Here is a 21,167-nt window from a genome sequence, read left to right as displayed (position 1 = left end):
ATATCGAACAATACTAGTTCTGTTTTTGGTGACATATTTTGCCCTACTCTAGAGATCAAACATGATGCTATCCAACTCGAAAATCATTTGTGATTCCTAAAGCCGGATCTCGAAAGAAATACTTTGATATACATATATATATATATATATATATATATATATATATATATATATATATATATATATATATATATATATATATATATATATATATATATACATATAAATACATATATATACACATATATATATATACATATATATATATATACATATATATATATATATATATATACATATATATATATATATATACATATATATATATATACATATATATATATATACATATATATATATATATATATATATATATATATATATATATATATATATATATATATATATATATAGTTAAAATAGTAAAAAAAACAAGTCATTTAGTAATTATCGAAGAAAGACATATTCTGTGCTTTTGCTGTGTCCACAATAATGCCTCGTAATTGTAACGTTCAAGAGAGAAAAAGAATTCTCGTAATAACAATAACATATTTATTATACGTTAAAACTTGAATATTTACACTTACAATATATAAATGACATTATGTGTGCATATTTTGGTTGAAATTTGTAAATTTGTAGCTCAGATTCTGAGGTAAACCTAAAAAACCTGAATATTCATAAATTATATATTAATATTCAAAAATAATTTTAGATCATGCTAAAAGTTTTGATAGTTGACGTAGGTGGGGTAACTTGAGAAGCAGGGGTGGCTGGTACACCGGGAAGGGGAAAAAACGCTTCTATATACATATAAAAATAAATTATTCCAATGTTAGGCTATTCATTTATTTAATCAGTAATGGTAATAGTCCACATGATAAATGTTATCCAAAATTAGCTAAATATTATCCTTGCTGATCCTCTTTTAATGGAAGCCCATTTCTAAACCTTATAAAATACTCATGTGGTTTAACATCATATCATTTTGGACAACATGAGCTAGCATCATAACTAGTCATACGCATAAATATATTTTTTTACCTAATAGTTCGATCATAGTTGTTTTCTTTTTTTTATTGTTGTTGTTACTATTGTTATTACTGTTATTATTATTATTATGATCATTATTATTATAATTATCAGATATATTTTATTGTGCTATTATACTGGATCTTTAAGGGTTTTTCTAAATGACTTCTGTATTTGGTAATGTTTCATTAAACACATCCTGTAGTTTTCACATTTTCGAAATGATTTCTATGTCCGGGTCACCCAAAGTCTCGTATTTTTCTTCCGTGGCTTGATATGCTTTGTTCACCTTGCCGTCTGATACTCCTTCCAGCTTTTTTAAGTTTAGTTCTTCTTCATCTTGTTTCGCTAAATCGTCCTGCGATAACTTGTTTACGATTCCTGCTCCAATGGAATCTCCTTCAACGTTGATCATGGTACGGAATCGATCCCTAACGGAAAATATGTAAAACCATATGATATATATGTACAAATATATAAAAACCATATGCAATGTACAAGATATAAATATACAACATGTATGCGGTGTTCAGATTAAACAGTTAAAATGAAATTTAACATTGTTTCACAAGTTGCAATAATATAAGGGGAAGGGGACCCCATCGTATTACACCCCTTTTTGAACGACATTACACCTTAACCCCCCCCCCACCCCCCTCATTGTGACAACAATGGTGGTTGTGCCCTTTGTTAGATTTAACCATTTTGCTCACGCCACTAATAATTCAAGATATTTGCTAAGTTTACAATGTGTGTCATATAACAGGCATGGTAATTGTCCGCTGCTTATCGCTTTTATATCTGTTGGTAAATATTGACTAGGTTCTTATGGCGGTAAAAAAATGCATACGTAACACTCACAGAATGAAGTCGACTGCCAAGATTAGAGCGATGTCATCAGTAGGTAAGCCAACAGCAGTGAGTACAATAACTAAAGTTACCAGCCCAGCTTGTGGAATGCCAGCAGCACCGATACTAGCAAATGTTGCCGTTATGCTGCGATTAAATAACGAAAAAACAATAAGCATGCACGTCTAAGATTCCTGGTGTGCGTGAACACTAAAACAACTTTCCAGTAGCATTAGCTTTGTTCTCATCTTTTATAGGTTTCATTTCCATTCTTATAAGCAAGATGTAGATTAAATTGGAGACAGCTGTTCTGTATATAAGGTACATTGAACTTGTTAAAAATAAGAAATAAACTTTATACGTGAACTCAATAAACTGGTGGTATTTTTATATCATATATACCTCTAATATCGTAATGGGGTCCGTTGACAGCTAAAATAGTATTAAAACCTATGTAAAAAACATCAGGTTTGAATAAAAAAAAAACTATACCGTATATGTACTGATACATATAGACTATATAGTAATAAGCGGCGTTATAATCATTTGAATTATAAAGTTGTGAAAAAATCAGGTTTAAGCAACTTAAGTGTCGGTGATATTGAATAAGCGAAGGAGATGTAGGAAGCAAAAGAAAGAAAGGAAGAAATCCATCATTAAAAAAGAATGACAATAAAGCTGCAATAATAGCTTGAGAAAAGTTTAAATTACTTGCTATAACATTTACAGTTTTACAAACAAGAACTCACAAATCTATATTGAAGCTAATGTTTGGCGATAATCTATGGATACGGCTGTTCAAGACAATACGAAAGAATTAGATCTGCTTGTATATGTAAGGCACTTAGAGCCACCCATAAAACACAATCCTGATTAACTAACGATCCATTATTCATCTTACCTAACAGTAATAACTTCAGCGAAGTTGAGTGTAATACCGTTCATCTGGGCGATAAAGATGGCTGCCACGGCCTCATATAAGGCCGTACCATCCATGTTTATGGTTGCACCGATAGGAAGCATAAATCGAGTTACGCGGCTGTCCAAGCCATTGTTGATTTCAAGATTCCTGGTTGTAACAGGCAAAGTGGCAGAGCTAGATAAAAGAACAAAGATAATAGAACGTCAACAAAAACTGAAAAGGAAATTTACAAACAAGACCCTAATTTTTTTTTTAAAAGAATAACAACTGCAAAGACGGAGAAGCTCATAGAAATGTTTTATGATGGTTAATGCATAATGTGAAGAAACATTAGTACACATTTGCAATCAATGCGAAAAGTTGTAAATATGGATTTTAAGCGATATGTAAATTATACTCTAAAAACTATATGGGAGAATATAAACAATGGTTACTTTGGTATATACAAAATATAAAAATTGGAATAATTGTAAACAAAACATGAAAACAATTTATGGGAAAATCAATTAGGAATAATATGCATAGCGTCGACAGTCGTCAGTGATGTTATTTAAAAAAAGGGGCGGGGAAACTACCTGTGAAATGTCTTTTACTTGATGGTTATTCATAAAAACATAGGAATCAAATGGAAGCTAGCAAGCTTAAACACTTTGGCAGCATCTTTGATATCATTAAGAAACATTACTTATTAATTGTCGCTATTCTATTGTTCACTTACAGCATATAAAACCAGTAAAATTTTATGTTCGATCTTCTCTACTGCAATGATTGAATAGTCAAATTATTCAACTTGTCTTTTATAGAAAGGGAATTATATCGAAGGACTTATTCTTTAAAATGGAAACATAAAATATGATATATATTCATGGAAGGTTTTCTCATGATAATCTAGGAGAGTTTACATCTACGAGGTCTCGGGAACGACGAAAGAAAGGTTTACTCTGAAGATACAGCTTCTTGTATAGTACCGATCCGACACGTGATGATGACGTTGATTTCTTCATCCAATCAGGACACTGTGTCAGTAGGTCAATAGGTCACTTGTTCATGGATATGCGAAACTCGCCACTTTATTCTCCGTTGATGGAAAAACTCGTGACGTGTTGCTATCTTCTCAATATATGATGCACCCTCCGTCAAAACAGAAGGTAAGCAAGGCGGTCGCACGCATACTGCAATATGACATACAAAACTTCAAGGGGCAAGGGCATCGACTTGATCAAGTCATTTTTTGACGTTGGGAGTTTTGTACTTTAAGATATCATAAATACAATGGAACTGAAAGATGGTGATTGGCGCACAAGATTGAGTAAAGAGTAATAAGCGAATTAGATAAAATGAAACGGAAGAAGTATTCAAAATCTGAAAGTCGACCCATTGGAAACTTTAGTTAGAGAGCAAGAACCAAATAGTGTATAATGTCTCTACTTGATGGGCATTCTAACTGTATCTCACTTGGATAGATCTTCTCTCTCTCTTATTATTATTATTAATTTGTTATCATTTTCAATTTAAAATTATTTATATTACAATGTATAGAGCACGACGTAAGTATGTGAAGCGTATGTGTTATATCCTGTTAAAATGTGATCAGCTAAATTGTCGATTCGTAATGTCCATACTTAACAATTACCTCAATTCTCAAAACATGAACAAACCTGTACAGAATTTCCCTATAAATCGCTATCCTAACGAACTAAAAAAAAGGGGGGGTGGGGAAGCCAGTATATATTAACTTAGGTTATTCGTTGTCGTGTGACAGTTTCCATCAAATTCTCTTAAATAATAAGTCACTGAGAAACACGCACCTGTTATGATATATAAATATGATAAGATTATCCTCCATTTTGCAGATAGTTTATCTGTATACACGGGCGAGTTTATCGAAACTTCTCTATATAGACATAGACCTAGATAGCAAAATGATAGACTTTACATTCGTCACCATGTGTTTATCTAAACGTGTAACCTGATGGTTTGTTGGATCAAAGCCGACTATATAAAAGTGTAATTTTCCTCCATGCATCTAAGTCCCTGGTACTACACTAATTGCTTTGCTATAGGTGACTGCATATGTCACCTTCATCATCATAGCTAACCTCCAGTGATAGATGTTAACCTAACATTCAAATCATTCAACACGTCAACATTACGAATTATATGGGAATTCAGAGTTTTATAAAAATTTACCCTAAACTCCTCCCCTTTAAGAAAACAGGTTTCCTCTTTGTAGAATCAATCCAACCAAAAGTCATTTGATGGAAGAGTAAAATAAAATTGCATTTCCAAAATGTTTAATCAGATTTAGCCATTCACATAATAGCAAATAACTCGCAATCTTATATAGTTATACATGCTTGTAACTATTTTAATTAGTGAGTAGACAGGTGTTGCCAATTCAAGTATACAAGGAGTCTAAACTAAATAACACTGCACTATATATGTGAAGCTCTCGACTTTGATAAGAAAACAAGCAAAGAAGAAGAAAGAAAGAGGAAAATCAGAAGACTCGTACAACCACATCCTATCCTTATCCTATCATTATCCTATCATTATCCTATCCTTATCCTATCATTATCCTATCCTTATCCTTATCCTATCGTTAAGGTTCCCTGCGGGTTAATCATTTTCTTTCACACCATTCTATGCATGTATTCCATATTTCTTTTGATATCCCAGTCATTCGGGCAGTAAAAGAGAGTATTGAATGGCCTTATATATGAATTTATAAAACTAAAAATATCTTGACTTTTCCTACATTCGAGTAACATTCCAACAAATGCAGTCCCATGTAATCATCCGCGGCCGTTTGAAGTTTCTTACCATTATATTAATGGCTTTATAGGAAGTCATCCCTATAAATGGTCGCACTGACTTGTTGGATGGTTTGAACCCTATGTATTGTTCTAATTCCTCTCCAGATTTAACTTATTTGATATGAAAGAGCACAGTTCTGTCTATGTGTGTATGCAAAGGACACTAAAATAAGAACATCAACATTTTCTGGCTCACCAATACAATGGATCTTCCGTGAATTACATAACACAAATTTCAGCATACTTTTTTATATATCCTTTTTTTGTTTTTCTTTTTTTTTGCTGAATTTTCAACTTTTGAATTACATTTCATTTGTCAGTAACAAAAGGGCACTTTTATACAAACTTGGAAAACTGTTATTTTCAAAAAGGGGTACTCCTAATTTACGTAAAGGGGTCATTTTGAGGCTTTTCCCGCAAATTGAAGGCAAGTGCCATCTCTGCAGCACCATAACGTCCTAAAGTACTTCAAAATGTTATAAGAATATCAAAAATTGAAATAAAATTCGAAGGACGAGATTTAGGCTGAGAATGACATTGCGTTAAAATCAGGAAAACGGAAAATTCCAGTTCTTACCTTGAGGAAGTTCCGAGAGCTGTGAATAGGGCCTGCGTCACGCCAGAGATGTACTTATAAGGGTTCCTCCTGACGAAAATGACGTACAGTAATGGTAGGATGATGATACCGTGTATAGCCAAACCACTGAGAACTGTTAGCATGTAGAGACCCAAAGATTCTAGAAGTTCGGACCAGTTATCGATACCGATCATCGAGCCAGTGATTAAGAAGAAAATACCAATGGGTGCATACCTGGAGGAAGAAAACAGGTACGGAAATATATAACGGATAGTGGTATGTGATCCTGAAAGTTCGTGATAATTTATTCTGCGGGTTGCCCAATTAGGAAAGCAACATTGTCATCTCGTGATGCGAATTTGTTTACCTTTTTATTAAGTTTACTAATAACCTTGTATATGTTTACTCTAAAAAGCATTCGGTAAATGTTGTTCCTAACGCTGGTTACGTATGTACCCAAACAAATTTGGCTAAAAGTTTGCCCGACCCCTCCCACACACAACAAAAAAGGCAGACAATCATGACCTGTATATAAGTTAATGGCAATTAACTTGGTAAGTTTACTTTCTTTTGTTAGTGTGGGTATAATAAATAAGTAGGTTAACTAGTGACATAAAGACTGGAAACCGCATGGGTAGCTTTATGTTGTTTTAGTAAGGTGAAGGTGCTGGATCACGGGAATTATTACTTTTCAGTGAATTCCCAAGTTCAGAATCCCACCAACATACCCTCAAACACACACATAAATCCTCTTCACTGAACTCGTAAATAAATGATTATCCTAAAATATCTCCTCTGTACCACCCATATTCAAACTTTCCTCTCTCGCACCGCACAAAGAAATTTTAACTGTAAAGATCGTATAGCTACACTTATAGCCTACATATGACAAATTACTTACCACATAATGAGTGTTACTAGCTTCATAACTGCTTCGTTTGTCGCTGAGAAGAACTTCAGAACGACTTTTCCGTCTTCGCCCAATCTCCCTATGACAATTCCAAATCCAATAGAGAATGTGACGAGGCCAAGGATGTTCATACTGAAAACGTACGAACCCTCATTGACGATTTCGTAATCGTCGGTAACATTACCCATATGCCAGACGGTGTAGTCGGTCGATATTTCCAAGATTGTGGTCAAGTCTGAGAGGATCGCGTTAAGGTCCATCATCAAAGATTCCAGCTCCATCATATGGTTGACACCACCGGTCTTTGGGCTGGATGTGATTTGTGCGAGGTCCATCACCACTTTGTTCAAGTCCTTCAAAAGGTCATTGACTTTAGTCAGGGCGTCCATTTCCATTGCCTTGTCATAATCCATTATGTACATCAAGTTGACGGTCACTTGGGCGAGGTTTTGGGTGATCTGAGCCATTTTAAGGGTATTTTTAGCTTGCATTCCATGGAGATTAGCCAGCATAACGTTCATCATTTGCACGGTCATACCACTTACAACACGTGTTAGATCATTGGCGTCTTCCGTTGAGTCCGCTGTCTCCGATAGTAATATTATTTCAGCAAGCTGGTCATTGAGGGTCTTTGATATAAGGGCTTGGTCCATCGGCACGAGAACGTAAAGTACATTGTCCAAAGACATCATAGTTGTATATATTGCATCGGAAGCATCTAGCAATAATGAGTCGGCATAGGCATAAGGATCTAAGCCAGCCGTCAATGAAAGAGTCTCTCCTTGGGCCATGTTCGTAAGATGGAGGATATCAGTGGTGTGGTTCTGAATCATGCCGAGATCTTCGTGGTTCAACATTTCCGTTAGTCCATCAACAAAGGTCTCGAACTCCGTTACCCTGGTGTCCAACATCATCACTTGGCTATCAAGCACGGTAGTGTCAGTGGAGTTGTCAACCATCATTACAGATGTTTTGAATGTATCAAAAGAGGCTTCGTTTTCCTTCATGTAATTAATGAAGGCCGTCAGGTCTGGTTTCACATTGGCAGCTGTCATTATTCCGGTCTTAAACTGGTTGGTCTTGCCTGTCAACATTTCTACTTTCCCTTTCAACAGGACGAGAGAGCTGGTAACAGTCATACCAGAGGTAAGAGTAAGATTCATGATGTCATCAGAGGTGACCTCTGCAGGAATAATATTTTTCACTGACACCGTTTTGTACTACAAAAAGAAATAAACAAAGCAAAAAGAAAACAATGAAAAGTTGGCTTTTGAAAGAGCTCTTTGGCAGAATGTCACTGCATAGAACAAAATAAAATACAAACGAATAGTTGGTCATCAAATATTAGTGCACGTCGATGAAAATGCCATCGAAGTTCTGGAAATTACTGGAACCATCCTTTTCACACAGTCTTATACTCGAAATTTAGAATAGAAGTTACCATGCAGAAACACTGATTAGTAAAGTATCACGTGACAACTCAGTCCGGTGGGGTTTTAATTAATATGTGTTCACTGATGTTTAAAAGATTTGATTATTCTTTACAGACAAACTATCACTCCTGTTTATTCCGGGTGGAGGCGGGAGCTGGGAACTGGACCGGGGGTCCTTTCCCTTGTCCACGCCACTTTATATAATACGTCATTGCATGAGTGGCCTAATTTCCGTCATCCCCAACAGCATTCCCAAAAGAGTTAATTTGAAAAGATTCCAAATCGAGACAACACTTACTGTTCGGAAGCATGCTTCAACGATGTTGGAAGGGAACATGTTTCTGTAAAGAAGAGTAAATTACTTCATTAATAAAGACAATAAAAATTGAATAATCACTACAGATCACGACCTGAAATGGTGACAGGGTTTATTGAATATTAATTGCTTACGGGTAAACTATTCAACATCCTTTTTCAAACAGGTCAATAGTATTTCATTACAAAATAGTGCAATGTTCTCGCCTTCTCCCAGTTATAAGTCAATCATCTAATTAAGGTAAGTAAAGTTAATATTAAGTCAATCAATTTGGATTAATATATTAAATACAAAATACATACGTTTAAGCTCTATATGTTAATAAATTGGTACAAACATTTGTACAAATATTTCCGAATTGAAACAGTTCTCATAACTTTTGCGGGTTAATAACAAGTTTATTTTGGTGTAGAATAAGATAAAACACAAGATTATAATGGGAGTGGCAAGGGAGGTGGAGGGGGGGGGAGCGGATAACTCCTGACACTTATTTTAGAGTTATGCTTGAAAATCACTGCGAGTGATCAAAACAAATCTCTAAATCCTGCAGATTCCAGAGGTTTAACACCCTGGAAATCCACAGTGGTTCACATCTCCCTCCCCTTAGCGGCCACTCTTTACCCCTGCTACTGAGAGCGTATTCTCCATTAAAGCTGGAAACCTTCTCAACCTTTTTGAAATCTTTTCGTTTAATGATATACTACGTATTTACATGTAACTAAACTTCCCCAGAGAAAAACGAATCCAACCCACGAACTATCAAGTATACAAATTAGTAGAAATTGAGGCAAAGTGCATAAAATTTATTTAAACTTCAGATCATTCAGAATCGTACAGGACTTGTTCTTTGAGGGACAAGTAATAATAATCAGTTTGTATATAATGCATATTAGATTACCCTAATGACCCCCTCCCGTTCCCCGCTTTCCCCGTCAGATCCTCACAATAAACGGCGAATATCAGTTTTGGTTAGTGGCGGTTGTACTTCGAGTGGTTCGAATTTTCAGAATTCCTCTTAAAGGAATTACTGCTTTTTAGTTGTTTTAAAATGGATTTATTGAGTGTTGTGAGACAACAGTCAATGATGACAACACTTGTCAATGAAGGAGGCCACCACGTTGAAGACAACTGAGGCAAGTGTGTCACCTTTAACCAATTATATAACAGCACGTTCTGTCACCAGGGTAATACACAATAACCAAGTTAATCAATCTTTATCACCTTAAGAGATCTCTGGTTCATCAACTAAAAGGAATAAAAAGGGTAAGATGGAAAAGGTATGGGTTTAAAATTCAATGGACAAGTTTGTTTCCCTCTTATCAGTTCGAGATATGAGAGTCAATAGGTTTTTCAGGTAGGTATACGATATCGTAGGCTACGCTCGTGTTACCCGTAGATACGGTAACCTTCTTATTGTTAACGTGGTGGACATAACCACTGCATTGAGAAGAAGATTTAAACTGACCTATGGACTAAATCAATTATTTATTTGGCAGCTATTGTTCACGATGAATAAAGGGTTTAATCAGACAAAATCAAACAACGACCCCTAGTTGATTTGTCATTCTTCTCCTATTAACGTGAACATGTCATGTCCACCTAGTGAATAACTTTAGATATTATACGACACTATGGGGACATTCCTGTATACCCTTCCCGAACAGATGTTAGAACGCCGTTTTCAAAAGTGCAACAAAACAGACGATTTTTGATCCGTTGGGAAATGTCCTCTATGAACTGCGCAATTCTTCCCTGTTATATGAATACATGCCCTGTTGATCTAAGCGTGCCGAAGATGCATACAAATTATTTGTAACTATTTTTCCTTTCATTCAAACTTACAATTGTCATAAATTAGACAATATCATATCCCATAATATCCAGTGCAGGCATTTTGTTTAGTTATTTTGTTTATTTTTTTTTATTGGAATATATGGAATATATGTGAAAACGGTATTTGGACAACATTGTTCAATTATGAAACACTGTTTTCAAATCTAACTTTTTTTAATGTATAGAAAGCCCTTCGTAAAGTTGATATCAAAAGTTGCTAACAATAAAATTAGCCCTGACGTCAAATAAATTTATCTCCAATCTTATCTTTATTGGTATAATTTATATCTATTTTCTGCTGATGATATGTCGACATATAACTTCGATATCTGACTTAATGACCGTCCTCTTAATAGCCCAAAGTATGTTCCCCGGGATTTTATTTTCTTTTATAATCTTTTCAAGAGGTGTTTGTTGATTGAAAATGGAATTTGGAGTCTATTAATCCCAATTTCAAACATCATAGGCTACAGGATTTTTTTTGGTATCGAATATGAAAATATGAAGTCAACACTACAGGTAGACTACACCTGGATATTTCAAGGCAAATGAGAACAAAGAACTTGTTTACGATTCTAAACGAACAATGTTTACGAGATTGTTGGCGCGATGTTTCGGGAGTTAAAGTTAGCTAACACCCCCCCTCCCTCCCCTTTGATTATATTACCAACGTGACTCGCTTGCACGGTATGGCTCCCATGTTAGCATGCATGCCCAGTATGAAATTGTCAATAATTTGCAACAACGTTCTGGTGACGTGCACAGGATTTTAAAGGTGGGAGAAAGGAATAAAATGGGATTTAAATTTCGCGTTTGATTTGGGTAGGTGCATGAAGTTTTATGGAAGGGATTATAGACAATTGATGGATATTACAAAGTGGGAGGTGTCACACTGGGGTCGTTGAGTGGAATCCCATGTAGGGGGTGTGATGGTCCTCCCCCCACCCACATAAATGCGCATACCACTGCAAATGTTCTAAAAGAGTCTCTGTTGCTGTTTTAACTGTATTTGGAGGGTAAGAAATCGTCCTCCGTGAGGAAAAAGCTTCTGATTCACTTGTTAGCAAATTCCTCCATTCAGAAATTAGAAAATGCCCCCTCCCCCTCCAAAAAATATGAAATACAATAAAAAAGGCCAACTTACAAGAACCTTACAGTATTTAAAATGGAAGCATGTAGTCGAAAAGGTTTTGAAGGACTTAAACAATTTTTACGATTTGGTATAGTCCAAACTAAGGGCAGTCAAATGCATAGTCAAGCTTGATATAAGAGTGGGTTAAACGTGCGGTCTCCTTCCCTTTGTATACTGTAATGGAGTTGTTTGCAAAGTTCCTAACCAATCTTCCTTGACCAAAGTCACATTGACTATAAACACCTATATTTGATCGGTTATACAAATGCAACAGATAAACTTAAAACGTGGGCAGGAAGATCACGCAGAGTGGTGTGTACTAAAACATGATAACAGATTATATATAAGGAGTGGAATTTTGAGGATTTTAAGGCAACAGATTGTATACTTGGAGTAAATAGGTACTCTGAATATGCCATACACTCTGTGAGAAATCATCCTATATGTGAGTAAAGAGGTTCGGACCCACACAATTCTTGATTTTGATATAATTTGAGAAGTTTAAAGCAACTGATTGCAACTGAAGCAACTGATTGTGTACTTGGAGTATATAGGAGTGTTAGCTCAGTGGTCAATGCCGGTGCCTTCCAATCATAAGGTCCCAGTTCGAGTCACTCCAAGATTAATGTATGTCGTCCAGTTACAGAGTTGTTGACAATTGACAATTCATAATCATAGACGTTAATGTAAGAGACTGACTTCGGTCAGCTTGCGGCTTTGATAAGCCAATGAGGCTTCTTCGTGAGTTCCTGCTTGCAGGAGGATCTAAAATACATACATACATACATACATATAGGTACTCTGACCACAAACTACACTCGATTTGTTTTTGTCGTCTGTTGATATGTATAGGCTAATAGAAATTTCATAACATATGAAGACAAGAGACTTGAGAAAGTCTACCAATTCGGAGTTCAATGCAAATACTCATCGCATGGCATAACCTAGAAACTTGCTATACACCTTCAGGCGAGATATGGCTACATTTGTAATGAAAATTTATTCAAATTTAAAATGAGAATCATACACCACCACCACGGGTGAACGAAAATCGTCCAGTATGAACGTCTCTTCTTCTGTTTCAATAAAGAAAAAAGAAAACAATTGCTATCAAATGTAGCGACCCTTTCTTGAAAAACTCAATGAACTCCTGCTTTTGACATTTGCTGAAATTATATCTTTAACGATCCCTTATTTGTAAACCGCTACGAATCAGCTACGAACTACACAGGTACCGAAATACGATACGAAATACCCAGTGCGGGGCCAACCGGCTAGACAAGAAACTCGAGGGTGAAACAGGTGTGAATGGTTGGTAACAACCATCAATGGAATGTTTTAGGTTCAGGAATCAGTTACACACGATACGAAATTATCTGTAAGTTGTAATAACCTTGAAAACCTTTACTGTATTTCATAAACAAAAAGGACGTTAAACTTTGTAAAAGTTCAGTTTCGAAAACTTGGACTTGAAATTATGATTAGTGCAGTTATATATATATAGTATATTGCAGTTATATAGTATTCGTGTCTTGTTATCCATTTCTGTTATGGTAATTTTACGAAACCTCTGTGAAATATAAAAAACTTGACGTTGAAACTTTCTAAATTTCACAGTTACGAAAAGTTGGACTTGAAATTATGATTAGTGCAGTTATAAAGTATAGCTATTCGTGTCTTGTAATCCATTTCTGTTTCGGTAATTTTACGAAACCTATGTGATATATAATAAGTTACGTTAAAAACTTTGTAAATTTCAGTTTCGAAAACTTGGACTTACAATTATCGTTAGTGCAGTCTATACTAGTTTCTTTTTATATATGTTCTTAAAGAAAACAAAAACAAAAGACGTTGGAACAAAAGTAGGGATTTACTAAAAGTGGTATGTTTTCTCAGACACTTTTTAGTGTAAATCATAAACGCAATGAACGAAACTATTCACAACTTCGACTTCATTCATTACTTGAGCTGAAACTGACCTTTTTTGAATATAAGTAAAAACCTAAATAAGAAAGCTTCATTAACCCTTAAATCTTACAAACGCATAAACTGAAGGATACAAGCAGGTTTATTCTGTAGTTCCTTAGTTACGTTCTTGACGTCAATAGAAACGAGAATGTCGGCCGAATTTAACAGAGACCACGTTTGAATTGGAAGTTAAATTTTGGAAGTTGAATTTTCTGCTGAGTTGCCGTCTGATCGAATCATGTAATATTTGTGGATATTCTATAGATACCGTATAACCCTTCAATCTAAGGACATCTCTATATACGTGGTTACAAACGGCCCGATAAATTACATGTTACGCTTTACGTTTATCAACCTTTAAAAAGTTGTCTGATTTCTGTCTTTCCGGCCGACACAAAGAAAGAAAATATTTCTATTTTACATAGGTATACATATGACTTTACTTTTAACTTCTTTTTTTTTACGGAAACACCAGATTGTGGCCGAAGTTTACACAGTACGCAGATTTCAGAGAAATTTAGCTAAACATATCAATTTACGAATACGAGTTAATTGTTTTAGATGATAGAGGACGTATCTTGTAAGAAATATGGTTTCTTGCATTATGCAACTTTTGTGATTAAGTAGAAACTTTTGGCATGTGTACTCGATGATAATATGGACTACATATGTATGCAGCACCGTTGGTCAACATTATATATCGATGATATCAATATATCGATTACATATGATTTATCGATTATCAACCCCATGCAAATCTACGGACGACACACGGAAAATTTGCTCTCCAAAACTACATATAAGTGTATATTCGGGTAAAAATCATTGGTAACATATGTTTCTTATAGCCGACACGGATACACCTTTGTCACGGCGAAATGGCCGTGACAAAACTTCTTTTTTTTACGTTTCGTTACAACCGCCACAAAATGTAACTCAAAAGAAGATGGGAAATGAACAAAATTGAAACACCATCTATGATATCGATTGTTTCAGAAAAACCTTCTGCATCTTTAGTTCAAAACTATATTATCATTTCACTTTGTATTTTTGTATTTTATTTTTTAATTTTTAAGTTGGTGATATTTTGTTCATGCATCTGGCAACATCAGTATGAATGATGTTATCAGGGTAATTCAGCTGAAAATGTCTTTTTATTTTTGTGTTTGATAATATTTTAATCATTTACCCACAGAGGGAGAAAATATCATTTCTACCAACAAAAAAACGTTGCATTATATTTTTATAAATTTTTTATACACAGAGATATTCACAGCTGGGCAAATATTCCGAATGCATTATTTGTCAAGGATAAATCAAGAAGAATATTCTAATAGCCTATCAAGTAAAGCTTATATATACAATGAAAAACAGTTTTACTGGATACTATGATTTATTCGAGGAAGGAATCGAGAGTTTAGCCAGTCAGAACATATTACATTCAATCAATCATATATGTTAGGGACAAGTTATGAAGGTGGAATATTGCTCTTCTTCAGTAAAAGTCTTCCAATGTCTGCGGCACCGAAATATCCCTGAATAGAACTGTTACGTAATATATCCATTCGATTATCAACATTTCATCCGATCCAGACACTTTAACATATTAATATTAATCAAACTTGAACAGTTAATTACATAAATATTAAATCAAATTAAATCAAATGTTAATGCAACATATATGTATATTCTATAAACCAAACCGAAAATCTTTAATATTAACGATATATATATATATTAATATTTTTTTAATGAAACCTGATTATATAGTTAAACTGAAACGGGCTACTGTATTTTTGATGGGATTTTAGCATCTAATAGCATCGAAAAAAATTATCAACATCAAAGATATCTGATCAACTGAATTGTGAGAAGATTAGATGGATTTCAACGAAATGCATTTTAGACCTAAGTTGAGTTAATTTCTTTGCTTAGAAAGAAACAAGAAATAACACAAAGAACCAGTTGAACTAACTAAATTTAAATTTAATTTTCGTCGTTGACATTCGTTCCTGTTTGTTACAGTACAATGTGACAATGCTGTTACATCGTTTAAAGTTATACAAAATTGATCAAACTTGCCCACACACACAACGAGAAATGAGGTTCGACATATATGTTGTTGGGGTATTACTAGTTTGTGAGGCTAATTATGACCACCTCCACCTCATTAAGAGAAATAAGTTACGTGCTTGTCGTAACAACATCATACATCGTACGCTGTTATACAGTCTCGATGTAAGGGCACTGGGGTCAGGGGGTAGGAGCCGGGTGGGGGGGGGACACTGGGGTTGAGAGCGGCGGATCACGTTGTTTGTGTTTTCGTGCCCAGGATCTATTTCTCGACCCTTCTTGGGTGAATTTTCTTTACGTAAAAGTACATGCTTGCCGCATCTCGATATAAGATTAATTTTTTGTTGTTGTTCATATTTAAGTGACGCAAAAGATATACCATCGAACATAATAAAAAATTAATACAGCATTACATATTTAAACAGATATAGAAAAAATCTTAGAAGGAAAACTAGTTATATACTTACAAGATAAGATCCAGGAATGCGTAGACTCCATTGACTTCATCCTCTGGTTCTCCTTCGAAATCGTCTGACGTTCCTCTGCTGCCTGGTTTGATGGTGAGTACGAGAAGAATGCCGAGAAAGACAGCAATGAGCGTGGTAGACATGTAATAGATGATAGCTCGGTAGCCTAGCTTGCCCGACATCTGAGCATCGAGAGAGGCCAGACTACTGATCAGACTAGCCACGATCAACGGGATAATCATCATCTTCAGCATACTCAAGAATAAAGTACCGGGGAAGGTGATATAGTAAATCTCGTCCTGGGTGAAGTCGTGATTCTTGCCGATCGCCCATCCTGCCAGGAAGCCGAACACCACGGACAGAATCAAGAGGACCAATAGGATATTCTCCGCGTTCATGTGTTTCCTCCACTTACTGCCGCTACCTTGGCTGCTACTGTCGTACGTGCTACCGCTCTCGCTGCTGCTGCTCGCGAAACCATCCTCTAGTCCGTGGCTTGGTTTGTCTCCGTTCATGATCGATAAATTGTCTCAGTCACGATCAAAAATTGACAAAGAAGAACAAAAACCACAACAAACTCCAATAGTTAGGCCTACGTTTGTCGTTCAACTAACACGGTTTGAGAAAAGTTTGAAAAAGTAATATCTCTCTCTATAGATTTGATGATATTTTCCCCGCTGATTTCTGTTATAGTCAATACCCCGTTCAAATCTCTTATTTGGTTATTCAATATAGTTAGGAACTTAAATAGGAGTCTCGAGTTATTTCTTGTTTTTGTTGTTGTTCCAAATCAGCGTTATAGTCCGCCACGTGAATACGTCCAACCGACAAAGTTTCTATAGTGAGTATGCCAAAGTTGAACCGGTTATTCTGGAAGTAGTTCGCGTTAAGAGGTGACGTCATATGTTATACAAAGGGGGCGTGGTTTATAGCCTACTTCATCGAGTTACTCCAATCGTAATACTTCACCTCTACAGTGTCAATAAAAAGGCGATAAAATGTAATGGTTTTATTTTTATTATTTATAATAAAAAAAATTGTGTGTTTGTAATGTAAGCATACTGCCAAAACATTTTGTCCCTTGATGCTATGATCTGAGTCCAAAAAATACTCCTGGATTAGGAGTGACAAATTAGACAATTGTAACTACTACAATGAGAGAAATATGGAAATGGGGGGGGGGGAATAAAACAGGTGGGAATTATAGATGTATTGTGCCTGGTAACTAATCTTGTCTCCATATACGTTATTCTGTTTCGGTAAATAAATAGTCACTTATTTATTGTTATAAAGTATTTATGCTGTAACAAAAACAAATAGATCGAAAAAAATACAAAGGCCTACCGGTATATGTTCTAGCGTGCATGTGTGGATGTAGTTTCCCGCCCAAAAACGTGGATGTCATTTAATGCAAAAGGGGCGTTGTTTAAGTTATGTCACTACTCTTAGTTGAGCATGATAATCTTCTTTATCGGTACAAAGTCCTCTCCTTAAAAAAATAAAATAAAAAAAAACACAGAACACCGAACACTGTAAAATCGCTTTATAAAAGAGGACTTCCTAAATGTATATGTTTCGCTTTGGAGGGAATGCTGGAGGAATACGTGTCAAGGTTTTACATTATTGACGTGGCATGTAGGCCTATTTACTGTGAGTAAAACCATTTGTATAGCCGGGCCAATTGTCAGCTTGTCGAGAAAGGGTAAATCAGTACTGATTGTCCACTGACACAGTGTAAAGGCCAAGGTGGTATCAGTCCGTAGTTGAAATAACATGTTGGTTCTTCATGAGAACACGCTCACACTGTGCCACATCCGGGATATATGCTTTCTTCAACAAACAACCTTCCTCTTTCATGGTTATCGGCAGTTCCAAGAAAGACTGCAGTGATTCCTGGGTCGACCACAATTTTTCACATTTACTCCTGTTGTTCATCGCCAGTTTGATGGAAATGTTGATATCATGACAGTATGACATCATTTTTGTTTTGTTTTCTTGTTCCAACGATCCCTATATATCGTTTATGAAAAAAATGAGTTATATGTAAGGAAATACATCACGTTAGGAATACAATACGTAACTAACAAGTCCACGGGAATACCGACACGTACCGTACATAACAACGCTATGGGCACAGCCGGGAAAAAACCAGGGGGGGGGGGTCGATCTACTCCCTTGATTACCATCAAATTTTATGAGCCTTTCAAGGAAGCGATTTAATAAAAAGAAAGACGAAAAATACTTTTAAGTATGAAGATGATGGGGTACTATTCAGGTAAAATGCTATAATATTCCAAGAGAAAGGAAAACGTTAGGCAGAATATAAGGGTGTTTATGCCATAGTGACAAAAAGAAATGAAACTGTGATTGATACTGGGTATACATATTCCGGGTTTCAAGTTATTCACCTTTAAAACATTGTTAAATCCCTGGAGGGTTCCTTTGAAGCAAACTTGATGATGACGTCATGCCCACGGTATACAGGCCTGACGTGAATAACTTCCCCCGCAAAATGTGATCTTAACGGAAAATGTAATAACTTCGGACTCAAAATGTAATAATTATTGAACGAGTTATATAATGGCGATTTTTAAAGGATAATTACATTTTGCGTCAAAAGTTATTAAATTTTCCCTTCAGATTACATTTTTTCGACGAAAGTTATTGCATATCTGGTTAAGATTAGCACATTTTGCGTCACGTATTACGTAACACAACCAACAATAAGAAAACAGTAGATACCCTTTCAAAAGGCTTTAGCTAGTGTCAACACTGGATTCGTATGTATGTATATCCTAGCAGATCTGGGTCAGCTCTTGCAACAAAAGTAAAAATTACGACAGATATTAACCAATGTTATTGTCAATAAGTGATAACATTGTTAAATTTGTTTGTATTTAGAGTGTAAACTGTCCTCCCCCATATCATGCGTCAAAGCACACGTACTGACAGTACAAACAGTTCCTAACCTTTATCTGATACTAATGCTACAACCTCTCTAAACTGTCCTCCCATATCATGCTTCAGAGCACTCGTACTGACAGTACAGACAGTTCCTAACCTTTATCTGATAACAGCATGGTATTCATAATGCTCATACTGACACTACGAGTGCTCTGAAAGCGGGACACGACAGTGCAGTATAGAACAAACATGCCCGAGTGTAGTTTAAAATGGACTCCGTAGGAAAATCCCCGCACGGAACTTGTGGCTACTTCATTAGCTGTTTTCCAATATTTTTCATATCTTGAGAGGAGTTGGTGGGTGGAGATTTGGAACCGGCGGCAAACGTTGTCAATTGTACCTTGTGATGTTCTTAGCTGTGCCTTTAAATACATAAATGTTGTTGGTAACCCAGCTCAACGCTTTGCTGTTGCGTATGGCAAGCCATTTTACTTTTTATTCAGTATTTAATGATATCAACAATTATTTAATGATATCAAAAATGATTTAATGATATCATGAATTATTTCATGATATCTGAAATTGTTTTAATGATATGTACGTCATATTTGATGATATCATTAATTGGTGCAAGGTAATTATTGATATCATTATTTTATTTGATGATATCATAATTAAAATTTCTGATATCAAGAATTGAACTTGTGATATCTTAAAATAGATGAACTATTATAGATATCAACAATTCAATTCAAGATATCATAAATTCAGTTTCAGATATCTGTATTTAAATTAATGATATCATCAAATATGACGTACATATCACGAATTCGGCCATATTTAATGATATCATTAAAGATGGCCGAATTCTTGATATGTACGTCATCTTTGTTGATATCATTAATTCGAATTAGTGATATGTACATATCATTAATTCGAATTAGTGATATCAGTAAATATGACGTCATATTTGATGATATCATTAATTCGAATTAATGATATGTACATATCACTAATTCGAATTAATGATATCAGTAAATATGACGTCATATTTGTTGATATCATTAAATCGAATTAGTGATATGTACATATCATTAATTCCAATTAATGATATCAGTAAATATGACGTCATATTTGATGATATCATTAATTCGAATTGATGATATGTACATATCAAGAATTCGAATTAGTGATATGTACATATCATTAATTCGAATTAGTGATATCAGTAAATATGACGTCATATTTCATGATATCACTAATTCGAATTAATGATATGTACATATCACTAATTCGAATTAGTGATATCAGTAAATATGACGTCATATTTGTTGATATCATTAAATCGAATAAGTGATATGTACATATCACTAATTCGAATTAGTGATATGTACATATCACAAATACATTTACAGATATCTTTAAATCATTTCTTGATATCACTAATTCATTTAATGATATCATTAAATGAATTATTGATATCAAGAAATGAACCGAATTAATGATATCATTAATTGATTTAATGATATCAACAATTCGAATTCTTGATATCAACAATTGATTTAATGATATCATCAAATAATTAAAGATATCATTAAATATTGAATAAAAAGTAAAACGGCTTGCCATAGTTGCGTGCTAGCGTTCGCGTGTGAGCAGGGAGTTTCCATAACAACTCCCTGGTGTGAGGAAGAGTGAGTTTGAAAACCGTCTCATAGGCTACGCAAAACTAAAACTCACTGGCACTAATATCGACCATCACTACGTGGGGTACGATATCATTTGAAAGGTGGGAAGCAGGGGCGGATTGATCGACCAGCATACCGTCCTCGGAACCGGACTGCTGCTAGGTGGCTCAGTTAGCCGGTATCAACTTAGCACCAGTCCGCCGCCGCTGATGGTATTACCTGTGTTTTACCAATCTGCTGCTGAGTC

General features: G+C 35.1%; 1 protein-coding gene across 2 annotated transcripts; it reads right to left on the bottom strand.

Annotated features, from left to right (window-relative positions):
* Positions 1-425: 425 nt before the first annotated feature.
* Positions 426-17,187, bottom strand: LOC139977757 (excitatory amino acid transporter 3-like). Of its 2 annotated transcripts, XM_071987378.1 has the most exons (7): positions 16,329-17,187; positions 8,838-8,880; positions 7,098-8,326; positions 6,197-6,430; positions 2,783-2,977; positions 1,894-2,028; positions 426-1,463 (listed from the first exon to the last, which is right to left on the bottom strand). In XM_071987378.1, the coding sequence occupies exons 1-7, from the start codon at positions 16,841-16,843 to the stop codon at positions 1,241-1,243; spliced, it is 2,574 nt and encodes an 857-aa protein (XP_071843479.1). In that variant the 5' UTR covers positions 16,844-17,187; the 3' UTR covers positions 426-1,240. The 2 variants fall into 2 exon arrangements, with proteins under 2 accessions (XP_071843479.1, XP_071843490.1); XM_071987389.1 differs by lacking the exons at positions 426-1,463; positions 1,894-2,028; positions 2,783-2,977 and adding an exon at positions 3,359-3,975.
* Between the last annotated feature and the right edge of the window lie 3,980 nt (positions 17,188-21,167).

This window comes from Apostichopus japonicus, chromosome 2, assembly GCF_037975245.1.
Source record: "Apostichopus japonicus isolate 1M-3 chromosome 2, ASM3797524v1, whole genome shotgun sequence".
NCBI classification, from domain to species: domain Eukaryota; kingdom Metazoa; phylum Echinodermata; class Holothuroidea; order Aspidochirotida; family Stichopodidae; genus Apostichopus; species Apostichopus japonicus.
Note: the sequence above shows the minus strand (reverse complement) of the source record. Positions and strands in the feature narration are given on the sequence as shown.

Excerpts from the sequence above, each read along its gene's own strand:
- LOC139977757 (XM_071987378.1), bottom strand. The coding sequence starts at position 16,843 with ATGAACGGAGACAAACCAAGCCACGGACTAGAGGATGGTTTCGCGAGC. Across the intron at positions 2,978-6,196 it reads GCTCTCGGAACTTCCTCAAG|CTCTGCCACTTTGCCTGTTA; the intron begins GTAAGAACTGGA and ends TCTTTTATCTAG. Across the intron at positions 1,464-1,893 it reads TTGGCAGTCGACTTCATTCT|GGATCGATTCCGTACCATGA; the intron begins GTGAGTGTTACG and ends ATTTTCCGTTAG.